General features: G+C 45.3%; 1 protein-coding gene across 3 annotated transcripts in view; it reads right to left on the reverse strand.

Moving 5' to 3' along the window:
- Positions 1–316: 316 nt before the first annotated feature.
- JHY (junctional cadherin complex regulator) overlaps positions 317–18,244 on the reverse strand; it is a 60,029-nt gene continuing 42,101 nt past the window's right edge. For 2 of the 3 annotated variants that reach the window (XM_078432866.2, XM_078432864.2), the window contains 4 exons: positions 13,011–13,305; positions 4,243–4,323; positions 3,321–3,449; positions 317–787 (listed from right to left, as the gene is read on the reverse strand). In XM_078432866.2, coding sequence (XP_078288992.2) covers positions 590–787; positions 3,321–3,449; positions 4,243–4,323; positions 13,011–13,305 — 703 coding nt within the window. In that variant the 3' untranslated portion in view covers positions 317–589. The remainder of the gene's footprint in view (positions 788–3,320; positions 3,450–4,242; positions 4,324–13,010; positions 13,306–18,244) is intronic. The other variant, XM_078432865.2, reaches the window with a different exon arrangement.

Genomic DNA, 18,244 nt, shown 5'->3' on the forward strand with positions numbered 1-18,244 from the left:
CTCCATCCAGGCTCCCAGCTGTTGGCACAGAGCCCGACGCAGGGCTTGAGCCCATGAACCGTGAGAGCTGAACTGAGCCGAAGTTGGACGTTTAACCCACTGAGCCACCCAGGCGCCCCGGAAAGACTTCTGATGTACTGGCAGTTAGTCCAGTTTAAGTTCGTTTTAGTCGAAACTGAAGCATTCTTACCTTCTTCTTTCCTTATCTGGAGGGTAAGAGAGCAGCACAGTAGATACATTTATTACTGGGTAACTTCAAGGTTTTCATTTATGCAAGGATGGGTAGAGATTGTTTAAGAAAGCAAAAAATCCAATCTGCAACTAAAAGCCTTTATTCCCTAGTTCTTATTCAAATGCAATGAGTTCAGAATTCTAACTGATTTGAAAATAAATAATGAAGAAAACCTTTGTAGAACCTAAAATGTGGCCCCATGATGTAGCACGGCTCCATATTTTAAATTCTGCACAAAGCAAACCTGGACCGCAGCTGGAGGACATTGGGTCCTCCCTCCCCATGCAGGGAGGTGGGTTGGCCCTCTTCCTCCGTGTCCAGTCCCCGGGCATTTTTGGTCTCTGATACATGTGTTGTCTACACAATGTGAAGGGCTTTGAAAGCGGCCACAGCCTGTTTTTCCCTTTCGTGTCTGCTCTGCAGTATTTCCAGCAGGGAGATTTCAGGCAGAGCGTCTTCCTTTCGAGCATAGGTTGGATTTTTCTTCTCCTTCGAGGCTTGATCAGTCAGATTGGAAGGTTTGGGTTTGGGGATGGTCTTAGCATATTCCAAAGCCTAAAAGCATAAAGATAAAATGTTATTTGAGATGGGAAGTGAGCCCCGGGTTCCTTTAATGATGTGGAGTCTTAGGAAATGCTTATTAGCCATATGAATGGAGCCTCCGGCCACAATAACCTCCTGAGATGTGGGTGGGAATGGAGAGAGAATGGGGTATGCAAATCATGTGAAACAACACACAGTGTCCACCAAATAAATTAGCCGCGTTAACCGTGTGCTGTGAAAAAGAGCCGAGAGATGACACACAGATTTGTGCCTGTGGGTGTTTTCGTTGTAAAACGGAGTTTTATTCGAGTGTTTGAAAGTAGATTTCTCACGTGGGGGCTCTACTTAGCTTCTGGCCGTCTTCTTAAAACCAAACTTGTATTGAGGAGAGACGGACCTTACCGTTCAAAGTGGACTTGTTACAGCTTGAGACCAAAGATCTCACTGTCGTCGATGAGCCTCCATTATGACATCCAACTCTTCCTTATTCCTAGGCTCTTTGAACTCTAGCAACTATTTATCAGAGGTTGGGAATTATTCTGTTCTTTAGCATATTATCTATAGAAACCCGGAGACTGGAAAAAGCAGACTTTTTTTTTTTTTTTCCCTTCAGTGACGTCCGTTCCGAAAGGCACTACAATAAAAATGAGATCACGAAATAGATTTCTAAACCTGCCTTTATATCAATTTTATATTTTAATGAGCGTTTCTTGATAGCTGAAATGGGAATGGTATATTTAGGTCGTGGGGGGGGGGGGGCAGGGAACCTCCAGACTCCTCCGTGTGTGTAGGTGATTTCTGTAGGAATTTCTAATTACAGACTTGTTGCCTTGACTCTCTTCATGAAAAAATAATGGATTGGAGAGAAAAGAAAAAAATGGCACCATGGAAACTCAGTCGAGTGGGCTGAGGTCTTCAAGGTCCGAGGAAGAAAGGCAATAAAGAGAAAATATGATGGCCTGTGAGAGAGAACATGAAGTACAAATTCCTAAAAGCACCAAAGGGTCACTTGTCCCTCATGCAAAGGGTCCCATGTTCTTACTGGGACGGAGACAGAGACTTTGCACTGCAAGGCTCGGTGTTTCCCCGAATGTACTTCATTCACATCCTGACTTCTAGCTGGATGACCTCTGAGACGGAGAACATTCTGTATTTTATGAAATATTTTTTTTGTGGCTAGAGAAACCTACATATTACGGTCCCTTGGGAACAATGTAGGGAAATGAAATTGAAAGAAACAGTGAAGGCCTTTTCTTTGACATACATACTCCTAAATGACACGACGACTCTAATTTCTTAAAATTTAATGCTAGCGAAGGAAATTGATAGGATTCTATCAGGATTGCTGGTTTCTCCTAAGAAATCACCCTACTATTCAGTGAAAACGGTTTTAAAGTTTTGAGCCGAGTTGACAGAATGTTGCATTCGTTTCCGGTGTGCAGCATAGTGATTTGACAAATCCGTAGGTTAGGCTGTGCTCCCCACAAGTGTAGTTACCATCTGTCACCACGCAGGCCGTGACAGTCTCGTTGACTATAATCCCAGGGCCGTGCCTTTCGTCTCCATGATTTCCTTCCATAACCGGAGGCTTGTACCTGCCATTCCCCTTCACCCATTTTGCCGGCAACCTCGCCCTCGCCACCTCCCTTCTGGCGACCATCAATTTGTTCTCTGTATTTATGGGTTGGATTCTGCTTGTTGCTTGTTCATTTGGTTTTTAGGTTCCACATAGGAGTGAAATTGTGTTTCTTTCTCAGTCTGACTTATCTCACTTAACAGAATAGGCCTCTAGGCCTATCCACATTGGCATGAGTGGCCCCATTATATCCTTCTTTAATACGCCCCATCTTCTTTCTCCATTCTTCTATGGAGGGACACTGGGGTTGCTCCCGTATCTCGGCTACGGCAAATATTGCGATAAACATACGTGTGCATGTATCTTTTCGAATCGTTGCTTTTGTTTTCTTTGGGTCAATAACGAGTAGTGGAACTATTGGATCATGTGGTGTTTCTGTTTCTAGCTTTCTGAGGGGCCTCCATCCTGGTTTCCACAGTGACCGTATGACCTGACATTCCCACCAGCAGTGCATGAGGGTTCCTTTTTCTCCAAAGGCTCACCAACGCTTGTTATTTCTTGTCTGTTTGATTCTAACCATTCCGACAGGTGTAAGGTGATCTCATCGGGGTTTTGATTTGCATTTCCGTGATGAGGAGTGATGTCGAGTATCTCTTCATGTCTGCCGGCCTTCCTATTCAGTTTGTGGGTGGGTGACAAATTTGAAATACTGTACTTGGAAGAAACCACGGAGGGCTAAAGACCATGACGAACTTCAGGCTAATCTTACAGCATCATATGTGTGTACGTGTTATTTGTGTCCCTGTCTGTATCAATCAGTATCAGTATCTGTGAAGGAGGGACAGCAGTAGCTAAGACATCCCCTGTGTTCCAAAAAACCCCCCCAAAAGGTGGGGGAATTTAAGAGGTAACAAAGGTTTCCTTTTCATTCTAATTGCAAAGCTAACGGCCTTGCTGAGAATTTCTTACCTTCTGCCGAGGGATGGCCGATTTACTTTTGGTTTTCGCTGTTTGTGGTTTCGGCAGGAGGGATAGCGTCTTTGCGTTATACTCCTGAACTTGTCTGGCGTATTCCTTTTTTTGGATTAATTTCTGCATCTGTTCGGAGAAACAAAGTTACGACCGTGCACAGGCCCTGCTAGATCTCCCTGTTCTCTCCTTTTAAAAGCAGCACTCGTTTTAGCCGGCTGGGCGTATGGTAGCGTCTTGGAGGCACCGGGGAAACGGGGTTACCATGTGTAAGGCAACGGCGGTGAGATGGTTAAGTTAATGTTTCTCCTAGAAATAGTCTCTCTGGGGGGTCGGGGAGGGACATCACCGCAGTAGCACACCCAGTGTTCCCTTAACAGGGGCTAAATCACATTCAGCTCCTTCTTTGTTGCATTTACCCAATTTATTTTCATTTTGGCTTCCAACTTTGAACTATACTCTCTTTTCATGCCCTGAGTGCAACCGCAGTTAAAACACATTAAATGAAGATCTCCTTTCACTGGAGGAAAGGAACTAAAGTGGATGCACTTTTCATGGGTTGGGGATCTCTTATCCTAAGCGTCTTCTCTGTAGCCACTCTTTGAAATTACCAAGATCACTCCACTGGGAAAGACCAACGACCGTCTAACACACACATCTCTTTTCATGTGCACATGGCCCTCTTCTGTGCGGGGCCCTCAAAACTAAAAGGTGGATACATAAGACAGCATTGGCCGGGTAATTTTATTTTATGGTAAAAGGCGTATCTGGGTCTCTATTACCAATGCTATTTCAGAAGAGTCTACTTGGAGGGAGACCTTTGGATGAGGACTTGGTTCCGGGGCACGGGTCTGTGCGGTTCTGCTAAAAGGCAGGTAGGCAAACCCAAGCCTACAGAATGCTGTACGTACGTCACACTCACTTTGTCTCTGATGGACTCAAGGTCAGGTCCAAGGCCTCCAAGCTTCACGTCTCTTTTCTGATAACCTTTCAGCTTGGCACTCTACAGATACAAAGAGACAGTTTCTATTAAGGAACTGTGTGTCCCCCCCACCCCCGCCCAGCTGTCCTAGCCACACAGGAGAGGGAAGAACGGAGGTCCGTGTGGACAGCTGGGAGAGTGTGGCCGCAATTCCTGATAGTTCTTCCACGTTAAGGGTAGCTCTTGATAATTTGTAGCTTCTTGGGTAATTTGTAGCTGGTCGGCTCACGGGCTTTGACTTCTCCGACTTCTGCAACAACAACAAAGCTGGAATTCTGAGAATTACAAATAAACATTTTCGAGTGAACGAACTGGTGTTTTGTTATTAACCTTTTGAACAACATCTGCTATTACTGTTATGTCTGGTCTCCTACAATGACCAAACCAAATGATTTCCTGGGAAGAGGCCATCTAAATCAGGTAAGCATTGCTTCAAAAAGAGGAGTGCCCTGATGATGTCATAACATTCAAAAGACAGTACATTTTTTATCTTTTAATGTTTATTTATATTTGAGCGAGCGAGACAGAAAATGAACCGGTGGGGGAGGGGCAGAGAGAGATGGAGACGGAATCTGAAGCAGGCTCTCGCTGGCAGCACAGAATCCAACGCGGGGCTCGAACTCACAAGCTGGGAGATCATGACGTGAGCTGAAGTCGGATGCTTAACCGACTGAGCCCCCCAGACGTCCCAAGATAGTAAATTTCTAAGGGTTAGAGTCTAGGCAAGATCTACTGAGAAACTCCTTTCATTCAGTGTGATTTTTGGATATTTTGAAGGGTGTAATTTTATTTTATTTTTATTATTATTTTTTAATGTTTTATTTATTTTTGACCGAGAGAGAGAGAGCATGAGCGGGGGAGGGTCAGAGAGAGAGGGAGACACAGAATGCAAAGCAGGCTCCAGGCTCTGAGCCATCAGCACAGAGCCCGATGCGGGGCTTGAACTCACAGACCGCGAGATCATGACCTGAGCCGAAGTCAGACACTCAACCGACTAAGCCACCAGGCGCCCCTGAAGGGTGTAATTTTATATGACCTTCATAGTGGTATTGCATATTTAAAGGGACAGTAACATGTGGCGATTTAATTTTAAATTATGACATTTGAGCAAAATAACAGGGCGGAAAAACACTAATGCTCTCCAGACTGTAGACTAGATGATGATATTCCCCTGACTGCTGCTTTCAGTGTTAAAACTGACTTGCTGCTTGGGGCAGATGCCCTTGTGGAGATACCAAGTCCCCCCCCTCCCCCCCCCCACCCCTCCCTCTTTTTTTTTTTTTTTTTTTTTTTGAGTTTGTGAGTTCATTTGGTTTCCTTCCTTGAGCAGGGTAGGAAAGGACCATCCCAAAGAGCTAGTTTGGATGACAGTAGTTCCGTTCAGACAGATCTACGTCAACGCTTCAGCTGGAGAAAGAATAGCCATCCTCAAGAGGCGACAGCACTGCCCTGTTTCACCTGCATGTGGGACAAAGCTCCGTGTTTCTCTAAATCTCGAAAGCTCTCGTAAATTACGATAAGGCCTAAGATAAGCAGTACATCTAGTAAGTTCTTCAGACAGAATTTGGCAGAGAGCGTCCAGAGACTTAAAAAAAAAAAAAAAAATTACGTTGGATACAGTTACTGCGTATCATTCCTTGATGGGAACTGCGGTATCCTTTGTATCAACTGTTACAAGAATGTGTTCTCCTCCCACTGGGCTAGTGCCCGACTACCCGCAGCTGGCCCCAGTTAGTTTCTCCATTGCCTTTCCCCACTATAGAATCTTCGAGCCAGGTACTCTGTTCTGCAGATCCGAAGCACTGAGCTCTGGCCCGTGCGGTATAAATGAAAGTTGGCTGGGGGAAAGCTTGTATCTTAGAAAGCTTTTATCCGGGCTGGCTCGGCCCCTCTCTTTTTCTGTTTTCCCGCCTTGAATGCGGATACGGTTCTTGGATCTGGAACAGCAATCTTGGGTCGGGAAGGGAACAAGAGAACCATACAAATAACTGGTTCTGGTGTTGTGAGCTGTGTGGCTCTCTACCTGTGGGTTAATCGTACGTGAGAAGGAGCCCATCTTTTTGAAGGTACGGTAAATCGTAATTCTGTGACTTGGAGGTGAAAGCAGTATTTCTAACGTCTTGGTGCTTCAGAGAGCCAGAATCTTGTGACTCGTAGGCAACATTTCTACGCTTCAAGGATCGAGTTCTGCAAACCGAATTTCCCGGATTAGAATGTTCAGAACTTACAGTCGAAACTCTTTGGGCATATCTAACTCTAAAAGGAGAGAGAAGGTTCCTTTTTTTGGAAGAAGTTGTTGGGCTAAAAATCGTTTAAAAATATTAAAGTATGGAGAGAAAATGGTGTTCGTTAAAGGCTCGTCAAAATCCGAAATCCCCTTTAAGAAAAACGATCACCTGGCAAAACCATTCTAGTTGCTTCTTGCCCTTGGTATTTATCTGTTCATGCTTGCGTAAAATTGTCAAGTGCTACAAATTAGATATTTTCACTAAGCATTTTTTTTTTTTTTTTGAGAGTGAAAGAGCACACACATGCATGAGTTGGAGAGAGGGGCAGAGGGAGAGCGCAAGAATCCTAAGCCGGCTCCTCGATCAGCACAGAGCCCCAAGTGGGGCTCAAACTCAAAACCATGAGATCATGACCTGAGCGGAAATCAAGAGCTGGATGCTTAACTGACTGAGCCACCCAGGGGCCCCTTCACTAAGCGTTGTAGCATTATACTGTATTTCCCCATCATTGGTTTTCAAAAATGACTTCCATATAGAACATTCTGTCTTCTGGTTATAGTTGCATTATTTAGCTATTCCTCTAAATGTCAAACATTTAAGATGTCCTGGCAGTGAGCGTTGTTTGTGGGCTACTGTGAGAATTGCTTGGAGATCAGTTAACAGAAGTGGAATTATTGAGGCAAAATCATGAACACCTTTAAGGTCCTTCATGAACCCTTCCATTAGCAATGTGTAAGAATGGCCTTTTTGTGCAAGCCTTGATTGCACTCTGTGTGATCACATTTAAAAATCTCTGCTAATTACTAGGTGAGTGAACCCTCCTATCTTCTACGTGGCAATCGCAAACTTGTTCTTTATCATCTGACCTGTTTTGCAATCGCTGAAATTACTATTTGCCAGAGTAAACCAGAAATGAAAACGGAGAGAACCTCACTCATATCCAAGTCCTAGATCCAATTTGTCCAAAACGGATGAGAAATGATCAGTGTGTCCAGAAATCACAATGTGAAGCAGCTTAACTGTAATCATTGCACGGACTCCCTAAAAGATACATCGTGAAGCGTGAATAATAGCTCCCTGCTCCCGGGTTCCCCCAGTTTTTACTATCCCGTCGAATAACCAGAATCTACATCTTGGCTGTCCTTGAAAAACAGAACACGGAGGGGACTAGCATTACCTATTTACAGAGTAAAGAGTGTGGCCCGGAGGGGAGGGGGAATCCAAATGCTCCAAACTCCTTTTCCGGGATCGGGCTGCTTCTAGCCAGAGACCCTTCTCAAGGGAGAGGGAGCATGCTTCATAAAGAAGTTTGCTCTGGGTGACTGGCGATGAAAAATCCTAGATTTGCTTAAGTTTGCCTCAAGTAATCTTGATTGCCGCTCAGTGCTGTAATTCCATTTGATCTCTTTCCATCAGAAATCTTCCTAACAGCTTTACTGAAATTGACTTTGCATACCACAGAACTTCCCCATTTGAAGTTGTACCCATTAGCAGCCGCTCCTCCCCCGCCCCCCACCCCGGCCCCCCACCTCCAGCACTAGGCAACGACTAATCTGCTTTCTGTCTCTTCAAAAGGCTTTTATAGTAAAATAATCCTCAGAATTTACTTTGATTTAGTTCTCCTTGGCTGTTACAAGACTAAAAGGTCACAATAGCATCCCCCCCCCCCCACCACACCTCGAAAATTAAATCAACAATGATAGCCCTGTTAGGTCTCCAAACACGGGGTGGGGTGAGGGGAATACAGTCCTGTTCTCAATACGCCCCTGATGGGGTTCGCTGCTAGTCTTTGCCTAAGATGTGCCCAAGCTGACCTCAGCCATCCCTGGCCCCGCCTGATGATGGCAAAGACCAGACCCGCCCATCTGAACTGTTCACTGTTGATGGCCCCTTTAGCAGAAGATGGCACGGGACTGTCCTGATGGCATATTTCTGCCGGTAATTAATCACCCTTCACAAGCCAGAAGAGTGATGTTTTCTTGTAAACTTGGGGCGAAGTGTGCGTGAGTTGAAAATGACCTTGACTGTCTGGCGAGGACCTGTTTCAACTCTGAAACGCTGTACCCTGCTGTGGGGGACACGGCAGGGCTTTTCTCCAGAACATTCCTCAGACGTATAAGCAGGGGAAGGCTACTCAAAAGCGGGACAATGGAAAACAATGCCTCAGATACTGGAGAGAACAGCAAGCGAAGGGAATTTGCTCTGTGGTTGCGAAATTTAATCCAAATAAACCTCTTCTTAGAAGCAGTCAAGCAGCAATACCCAGATTGTCTGTGACAACAAACACACGAGTTAATTACTGCAGCTCGGCTGCGGGAGAACCCTGTAAGCAGTGATTTTTGTGGCGGGTCGCGATAGATACTTTTATGCTGTTTGTCGTCCCGGGCGCTGCGTCAGTCTCTTGCTGCCTGACGACTGGCTTTAACAGCACGGGCGATGCTTCGCGTTCATCAATCAGTCCCCTCAGAACCGCCAGGGGAAGGGGAACGGTGCGTGGGCCCGTTGGCTTTACAAATCCTCACATTTTTAATGTGCTTCGAGTCGATTCCCTTGGAAACCGCAAGATTTGCTGTGACTAGCAAATGGGCATGACCCGGATAATGATTCCCCACCCCCCCGTCTGGTGCCCCGGCTACCTGCTGTCCTATACAAATAGCTCTGTTCGAAATCATTTGAGCTTCTGGAGTAGCTTAAAGGACAAAGGGCGCTTCTGTGCATTTGTCAGATGTAGGTTGAAGGTGTTGGAGGGAGAAAATGGGTACGGGTGGATGGTAACATTCCTGAAAGAAAGCAGGAAGGGAAGGGCTTCTCTGACTTGGAAAGAGGGTTTGGGCGGCAGTAACTGAAAGTTCTTTTTCCTTCCTCTTCCCTACCCTCCCATACTCTCAGACTTCTGGGGACACACAATGTCACAGAGGTACTCTCCTCCCCCTCTCCTCTGTAAGACCTGAATTTAGGTTACTGAGGGAAGGAAGAAGGAAAAGGCAACTAATTGATTTGATGGTCTACTCCTCACTAGGGACGGTGGTGGTTTTTTTTTTTTTTTTTTTTTTTTCCAGATTTTAAAGTTTATTTTTGAGAGAGCATGCGTGAGCAGGGGAGGGGCAGGGAGAGAATCCCAAGCAGGCTTCTGTCTGTCGGTGCAGAGCCTGATGCGGGGCTTGAACTCACAAATCGTGAGATCGTGACCTGGGCCAAAACCAAGAGTCTGACACTCAACCGACTGAGCCACCTGGATGCCCCTAAGCTAAGGTTTAATACATTGTTTCATGTAATTATCACACCAACTCTGCAAAAAGAAGGAATGATTTCTGATTGTGCATGTGAGGAAACGGGCTCAGGTGACTGACTGACTTGCCCAAGGGACACCAGTATTAAGAGAGCTGAGAAATTGGGAATGGCTGAGTCTGACTTCCACTTAACCCTGCTCACTAAGAACGGAGTCCAGGGGCGCCTGGGTGGCTCAGTCAGTTGAGCATCTGAATCTTGATTTCAGCTCAGGTCAGGGTTCCAGGATCATGGGATTGAGCCCTGCATTGGGCTCTGTGGAGAGTGTAGACCCTGCTTGAAAATCTTTCTCCCCCCACCTCCGCCCCCTCCCCCCTCCTCCGCCCCCTCCCCACTTCATGCTCTTTCTCTAAATAATAAGAAGAACTGTGTTTAAAGCTTGCATTTAAAAACAAATTATTTTGAGAGCACATGCATGCAAATGGGAGAGGGGCAGAGAGAGAGAGAGAGAGTGAGTGAGTCTCAAGCAGGGTCCACACACACCACAGAGCCCAACATGGCACTTGAACCCAGGAACTGTGAGCTCATGACCTGAGCTGAAACCAAGAGCCAGATGCTTAACCAACAGAGCCACCTGGGTGTCCCTAAAAGCTTGCATTTTTAACAACAACCCCTAGTTGGCAAGAAACCTAACGCAGAAGATCCTCTTCTGAGGAGTGTGTTGGAGCTATGGCTTAGGCCGTTGGTAACCTATCAACCCTCGAGTCAACAGGCCCTCCTCACCCTGAGAATGTGCTGGTTCCAAAGCTCTGAATGGATTTCTGTTTAGACATAATAGCCTGCGTGGCGTCTGCCTTCCTAGTCTAGCCTGCAAGACCCCTTCTATTTATGAAGGACTTGAGAACGGCGCTAATCCTACCGCAGAACCTAACTACCACGTAATGATGTTTCTGTAGAAAAAGAAGGAACTTGGGATCCCAGAAACACGCTGCTCCTTATTTACAGGGAGACTGGGGCTTTTCCCAGCTCCAAGCCACTGATTGTGGTTCCCATGGCCTGGGCGGGGATTAGGGACCCCCTGCAGAACCGAGGCTAAGAGGGAGTAGGGTCAGAACAAGGAGTCCAAGGAGCCGCGGGGTGGGGGTGCGTGAGGGAGCTGAGGCAGGGACGCCAGGGTTATGAGGGGGGCTAGAGTCCTGAGGTAGACAGGCCTCCAAGGTGGCAGCTGTAAGGAGCTGGCTGGGCTGTTTCCTACCCGTCAACCGCTGATGTCTTTGCCCCAAGCAGATCTTTCTTTTCTTCTCTTAAATATGCATAAAGTCCTTCTCCATATGATAAGCAGGCTCCTGTGAGACCTGGCCCCTACCCACTGCTCCACCTGCATCCGTCCACACCCCGTGCTCCCTGTTTCAGGGACAGCAACACTGATGTGCTGGCAGTTCCCAGCATGCATCGCGGTGTCTCCAGCTTCATAATAGCTGCTCAGGCCGGTCCCTTTGCCTGAAATGCTCTCTGTCTTGTCTTGTTCACTGTTGATCATCTAAAACTCGGCTCAGTGGGGAGCTTGGGTGGCACTTAACCAGTCGGTGAAGCATCCAACTCTTGGTTTCAGCTCAGGGTCACGATCTCCCCGTTTCTGTGTTCGAGCCTCACGTCGGGCTCTGTGCTTGCAGTGTGGAACCTGCTTGGGATTCTCTCTCCCTCTCTCCTTCTGTCCCTCTGCCCCTCTGCCCCTCTCTCCCTCTCAAAATAAATGAACTTGAAAAGGAAATAAAACTTGGCTCAGAATTATCCTCTGAAGCTCTGCTTAACCCCGCCACCCTCCTCCCAAACTCCTTAGTGCTCCTCAGTGCAGCCCACACATACCTCTTTTTGCTTTTCTTTCCTTTCTTTTTTTTTTTTTTTTTTATGTGCAACATTATACTGAAGCCATTTTCATGTGTGTCTACGCGAGGAGGGGCCATGGCTCATTTTCTTTACACCCTGGCACCTACCACTGTTCCTAATAGCAATTCGACACCTATGTGGAACGGAGCTAAGATTTGATGCCCTAAACTGCCTTCTAGGGAGGGTCCCTCTAGACTGAGGCACTCCTTCCCCCACTTGCTGGGAGTGCTGTCTGCTGTGGCTCACAGTTGGGTCCCTCCCTAAAAACCGCCCTCAGCCAGATGTGATACCCAGCTGTGGTACCCAAAGTTACAGCCCTTCCCCAGGGACAGTCAGTAGCCAATGGCTGGTCCATGTGGGTCCTGTACCTTTAAAGGGCCATCCCAACTTCAGAGTCCCTGTGGGCCTCTCAGAGGCTTCTTGCTGCCCCTGTATCATGGGCACACACTCTCCCTCAGCCAGCCCTGCCCCCACCCCCCCTTGTGGGGGTGGTTCTAGAAGCACTTGTCAGTAAACCTCTTGCAAGGAATCTCCACTTCAGAGTCTATTCCTGGGGAACCCAGTCACCACATTCCCATATTGCTTCCCACTGGGTCTTGCCCTGTTGCCCTGTAAACCGGAATGCACTTTCCAGTTGTTTCCTGACCACTTGACATTCGAAGCCAGTGACTTTCCTGAGGGGTTTTTATTACTTGCAACAGTGGAGAAACGCACAGGACATAAAAAGACTCCTTCAACGTTCCTTCAGGTCCTCCTGGGAAGACTCCACTCGGAATCCCCCTCTGCCCCTTTTCCGCTTATTTATCTCTACAGACTGGATGCGAAAGATTTAAATGGAGCAAAGGTGCTCATAATGGTGACTCTTACAAAGAACTCAGAAGAGATGAGCCAGTGTTTCTGAGGGAAGCCCAGTCACTGGTTGTTCCTGGGTCTTGGGGTGCAGGAGCTGGGGGGGGGGGATTAGGACAAGAATTGTTCCCCGAGGTGGGGGGACAGCGGGATGGAGGGGGTAGAATGCAGTGACAGACTCCCTCAGCCCTACTTTGTCTCTTCAAATACGAGCACGTGCGGAGAGACTCAGCCTAGGCTAGGGGTTGAAATGGGGTGTGTGGAACCCAAGCGTGTGACGTCTAACCTGGGGCTAGAAGGAGGACTCTCGCTTCTCCGCGAAGGTGCACCCTTCCCAGAGATGAAGCACAAAGTAGGGACATCTGAGGCGGCAGCCAGGGACAGATGAGATCAGGAAGCGCCTCAGGACTTGGGCCCACCCGGAAGGACCTGTTTCAGGGCTGGGAGTAAGGGAATGGCCATGCCCGTCTGCATTACCAGAATTGAAAGGTTATTTGGTAAAAATGCTTTTATTACCTTGGTGCTGCTGCTTTTCCTATGCTTTTTTCCTTTTTCCAGCTGAAACAGATAGCCTTCGGAATTGCTGCGACCCACTTTCATTTGGTTTCTTTGGCTTGTCTCCGCGCTGAGTTGGGATTCGCTTTCTACCCTGGACAAGATAGGTGGAAATGCGACGCTGGGCGAGGCCCCTTCGTTAGGCTGCACCTCCGTCAGCTGCTTTAAGGCCTGCTGATGTCGCTCCATGATCTGAGCGAGCTGGGAGTCCGGAGAAGCTCTCCCAGGCTGGCTGTCAGAGGGAGAATGGAATTTCCTGAATGGGGGAAAAAAAAAAAACAAACCACAACCCACAAATCTGTTAATAACACCTGGGTATATAGGACGTTGAGCAGAAAAGTCTTTTTGAACTTGAGGTATTCGTTGCTCTCCAAATCAAACTCATGACCTTCAGCTGAATCTTTGCATAAATACATTAACCTCTTAAAACCCTCCTAGTTTTTCTTTAGGGTAGTTTAGCTCTTGTTTGAGGACTTCCATTTAGTGCATTTGAAATCGAAAAACAAAAACAACAAACGCCCCTTGGAAACGTCAAAGACCTTCCCACTGTAAAATGCCTGGAAATGTTGGGTTAAATTGGAACAAATATCTTTTTAGTAAATACACGGTTGAATTTCTAAGAGAGACAGGGAAACTTCAAGACCACACACAAAAAAGGAACTAAAAGTAAAGCAGATTTCGGATAAGCTAAAGCTATGGCTTTCTTGGTGGGAGTTTTGCACCTATGGGCTTGAGTTTTTTTTTTTTTTTTTTTTTTTTTTTTTTTTTTTAAATATTTGAGAGAGACAGAGACAGAATGCGAGTGGGTTGGGGCAGAGGGAGGGAGGCACAAAATCGGAAGCAGGCTCCAGGCTCCGAGCTGTCAGCACAGAGCCTGACGCGGGGCTCCAAGTCACGAGCTGTGAGATCATGACCTGAGCGGAAGTTGGACGCTCAACTGACTGAGCCACCCAGGCGCCCCTGGGCTTGAGTTTTAACACTTAACGCTGGTGTAGGATATGTGAAATCTTGGCCCCGTGTGGCATGGGGAATCCAGGGAGAGGCCTGCATACAGGCCTTGGAGAGCTACGTCTTCAAGAAACAGTTGGGTTAGTGAAAGTCACCAGCCTTGAGAATCTGCAAAGCAAGGCTGTTTGTCTTCGTCTAGGCTCTCAAGTGGAGAAAAAATTCCTTGTGAATTTCCACGGGACAGCGTTTGGGGTTCAAATTTACCTTCTCCACACAAACGTGGATTCCAGCACCAAAAAAATTAACATAAAAATGATCCTAGAAGAGGGCTCTCCCTGTTGTATCTGGCAGAACCAAATATAAAAGTTCTCTGGGGCGCCTGGGTGGCTCAGTTGGTGAGTGTCCGACTTCACCTCCGGTTATGATCTCACGGTTCATGAGTTCGAGCCCCACGTCGGGCTCTGTGCTGGCAGCTCGGAGCCTGGAGCCTGCTTCGGATTCTGTGTCTCCCTCTCTTTTGCTTTGTCCCTTCCCCACTCTCACTCTCTCTCTCTCTCAAAAATAAACATTTGAAAAAAAATTCTCTGGAGGGATAACCTCCTTCTCTAGCCTGCTTACGTGTCTTTAGACAAGATAGCCAAGCATACATTCACAATCCCAAATCCTAGAATATATGAGGAAATAATCCACTAAGTAGAAGAGCCCACAGGTGCACATGCACACGCACAAGAAACAGTGATGGATTTCTACGAACTTCTGATAATAGAATTTTAACATTTTAAAAAATTTTTATGTTTTAGAGAGTGTGAGCTGGGAAGGGGGCAGAGGGGGAGAGAATCTTTTTTTTAAATTTAATTTCTTGTCTTTTTAAATATTGTCAAATTGGTTTCTGTACAACACCCAGTGCTCATCCCAACAGAGAATCTTTTTTTAAATATTAATCTTTATTTTTGAAAGGAAGAACATGTATGAGTTGGGGAGAGTCAGAGACAGAGAGGGGGACATAGGATCCAAAGCAGGCTCTGTGCACTGACAGCAGAGAGCCCGAAGTGGGGCTCAAACTCACAAAAGGTGAGATCATGACCTGAACCCTGAACTCCTCTCACCCTGGAGAAAGAGAATCTTAAGCAGGCTTCATGAGCCTGACACAGGGCTGGATCCCATGACCCCAGGATCTTTATTCTCAACTCACTGAGCCACCCAGGAGCCCCTAGATAGCATTCTGAAGCATGTTTAAAGATTTTATTTAAAAAAAAAATTTTTTTTTTAACGTTTATTTTTTGAGACAGAGAGAGAGCATGAACAGGGGAGGGTCAGAGAGAGAGAGGGAGACACAGAATCCGAAACAGGCCCCAGGCTCTGAGCTGTCAGCACAGAGCCCGACGCGGGGCTCGAACTCACGGACCGTGAGATCATGACCTGAGCCAAGGTCGGACGCTTAACCGACCAAGCCACCCAGGCGCCCCAAGATTTTAAAGACCTGAGAGAAGAAATCAAAACCCTGAGAAACCGATTTTGGAAAAAAAAAAAAAAAAGGTTTTAATCAGAACCGAATAAAAATTCTAGACATGAAACATACCACTATTGAAATTTACTAAATTTTGATTAAAGTGCATACTAGACTCAGCTGAAGAAAGTTAGTGCATTTGGAAACTGGTGGGAGGAAATTTCTCAAGCACAGATAGATAAAAGATGAAATAAGAAACCGTTAAAGAGACCCAGAGTCTAGAATAACAGAATCTAGTATGCATGTATTTGGTGTTCCCGGAGGGAAAACAGTATTTCCTGAGACAGGAAATATCCATAGGAAATAGTACGTAATAATCAAAGGGAAAATGGATGGTAGTTTTTATGGAATTTATGAAAGCGATGAATCCTCAGATTTAGGAATCACAAGCAGGATTAAAAACTTCATATCGAGACCTAACACAGGGAAACCTCAGAATACCAAAAACAAAGGGGGAAGCCTTAAAAGAGAAAAACAAAAGGAATGATAATTATATTGACAAAAACTTTTCAAAGAAACAAACCAGGAGATAGGAAAATGTTTTCCAACTCTTTACCAGGTTAAACTATAATTCAAGATAGAGAGTAAAGGTCCTTCAGGTAGATTTAGCAGTGACCTACCCTTGCTGAAAACCTTTCCAAAAGATCTACTTCAGGAAGAAAGAGTCAAATGGAAGAAAAATGGTGAGGCAGAGACATTAATAAACAGTTAAATTTAAAACACTCTCTACAAGAAGCCTTAACTTTTGGAGACCTAGGAACTACAAAAGATGCTGGAGGAAAAATGCGTGACTCAAAGGGCGATTGGATTAAAACAATCCAGCAATTCTGAATATGCTCTGGAAGAGAACAGAAATATTTTGCTTGGCTAAGTAAGTTTTTCAAAAACCTTGGGTTTTCAAAAACCTTGAGAAGTTGGGTGAATCTAGAGGGTATTATGCTCAGTGAATGAAGTCTGAGTCAATAGGATAATACCATAGGATTCCACTCATAAATGAAATCTATAAACTATAAAAAGAATCAGTCCTGTAAATACGGAGAACAAACTGACAGTTGCCGGAGGGTAGGAGGTAAGGCGTTGGGCAAAGTGGGTGATGGAGAGAGGGAGATACAAGGCTTCCAGTTATGGAATGCATAAGTCACGGGAATAAAAGTCATTGGATAAGGAATACAGTCAATGATACCGTAATAGCAATGTGACGGGACAGAGGGTAGTTACACTTGTGAACGTAGCATAATGTATAAACTTGTCAGATCACTAGTTGTGCAGCTGAAACTGACATTGTGCGTCAACTATACTCAAAATAGGGAAAGCGTATTTCCAAATCGGGAAAAAGTAACAAAATTCTATTCAATAAAAGACACACACACACACACACACACACACACAAAGGATAGCAACAGGGTGATGGAAAGGACAAATTAGGATGGTAGAAATAAATCCAAATATGATTATTACAGTAAACATAAGTAGATTAAAGCTGAAAATCTGCCCGCAAACAGAACAAAGCCAAACAAAAAATACATGTGATCTAAATGGTTTTATAGGAAAATTCTATGAAACTTCAAGTAATAGATAATTCCAATTGTATATCAAGTGTCCTAGAGGATGGAGAAAGGGGGAATACTCTGCAATTAGTTTTATAAGGTTGGTATAGTCTTGATAACCCATTCAGATAAGGCTAGTGGCAGATAGGAAAATTTTAAGCCAACCTCACTTCACGCATGTGAATGTTAAATCCTAAATAGTGTTAAAAAAATCAAATTAGGCAACATATTAAAAATACAATGTGACAAGTTAGGTTAATCCTAGGAATAAAAGGATGATGTCACATTAGGAAATCTATTAATAGGGGCACCTTCGGTGGCTCAGTCAGTTGAGCGACCGACTCCTGATTTTGGCTCAGGTCATGATCTTGTGGTTTTGTGGGTTCAAGCCCCATGCTGACCATACACAGAGCCTCTCTTTGTCTCTGCCCCTCCCCTGCTCATGCTCAATTTGTCTCTCTCCAATAAAAATAAAAACTTAAAGGAAATCTGTTAATATATTTAACTACCTTAAAGGATTTAAAGAGAAAATTTTTCAATTGATGCAGGACAAGTCTTTGATAAAATTAAGTATCCATTTGTGATAAAAGCTTTCGGCAACAGGAATAGGAGACATTTCCTGTCTCCCCTCCCTATCTAGCAAAAGTTAAATATTTTTAATGGTGTGAATGTTAGAAGCGCTCCCTCTAAAGTCAGGAAACAAGACAGGGATGCCTGCTATCTATCACGATCTGTCTAGGAAGCCAGTTCTGAATTTTATTGACTGTTCCATACCTCCAGGTGAAGCACTGAGATGTGTTCTTCTCACTTCAGACATGCAAAATTGTCTACCTACTTTGAAAGTAAGCTCCTTGAAGGCACCCGGGCATCACATTACTTTTGTACCTTCTATAGAGCATTTTAGCACTGGATTTAGTGCATATCTGGTGTGTAATATACACATTTGATTGAATGACATCGGGACACGTCCCCTGATGTGAGTTTAAAAATAACTTTTTTTTTTTTTGGTCTGATGATGGAAGCAATACATCTACACTGCAGGGAACTTGAACAATTCAGATTCAGAAAGTATGCAGAGGACATTAAAAATAAGTCCAATTTCTCTTGCCAGAAATAACTGCTATGGACATTTTAATGCATTTGTCCTCGTTTGTGCCTATTTCTGCATAGTAGAGCTCCTACTCCTTAGGTGT

This window comes from Panthera onca, chromosome D1 (assembly GCF_046562875.1).
Source record: "Panthera onca isolate mPanOnc1 chromosome D1, mPanOnc1 haplotype 2, whole genome shotgun sequence".
NCBI lineage: Eukaryota > Metazoa > Chordata > Mammalia > Carnivora > Felidae > Panthera > Panthera onca.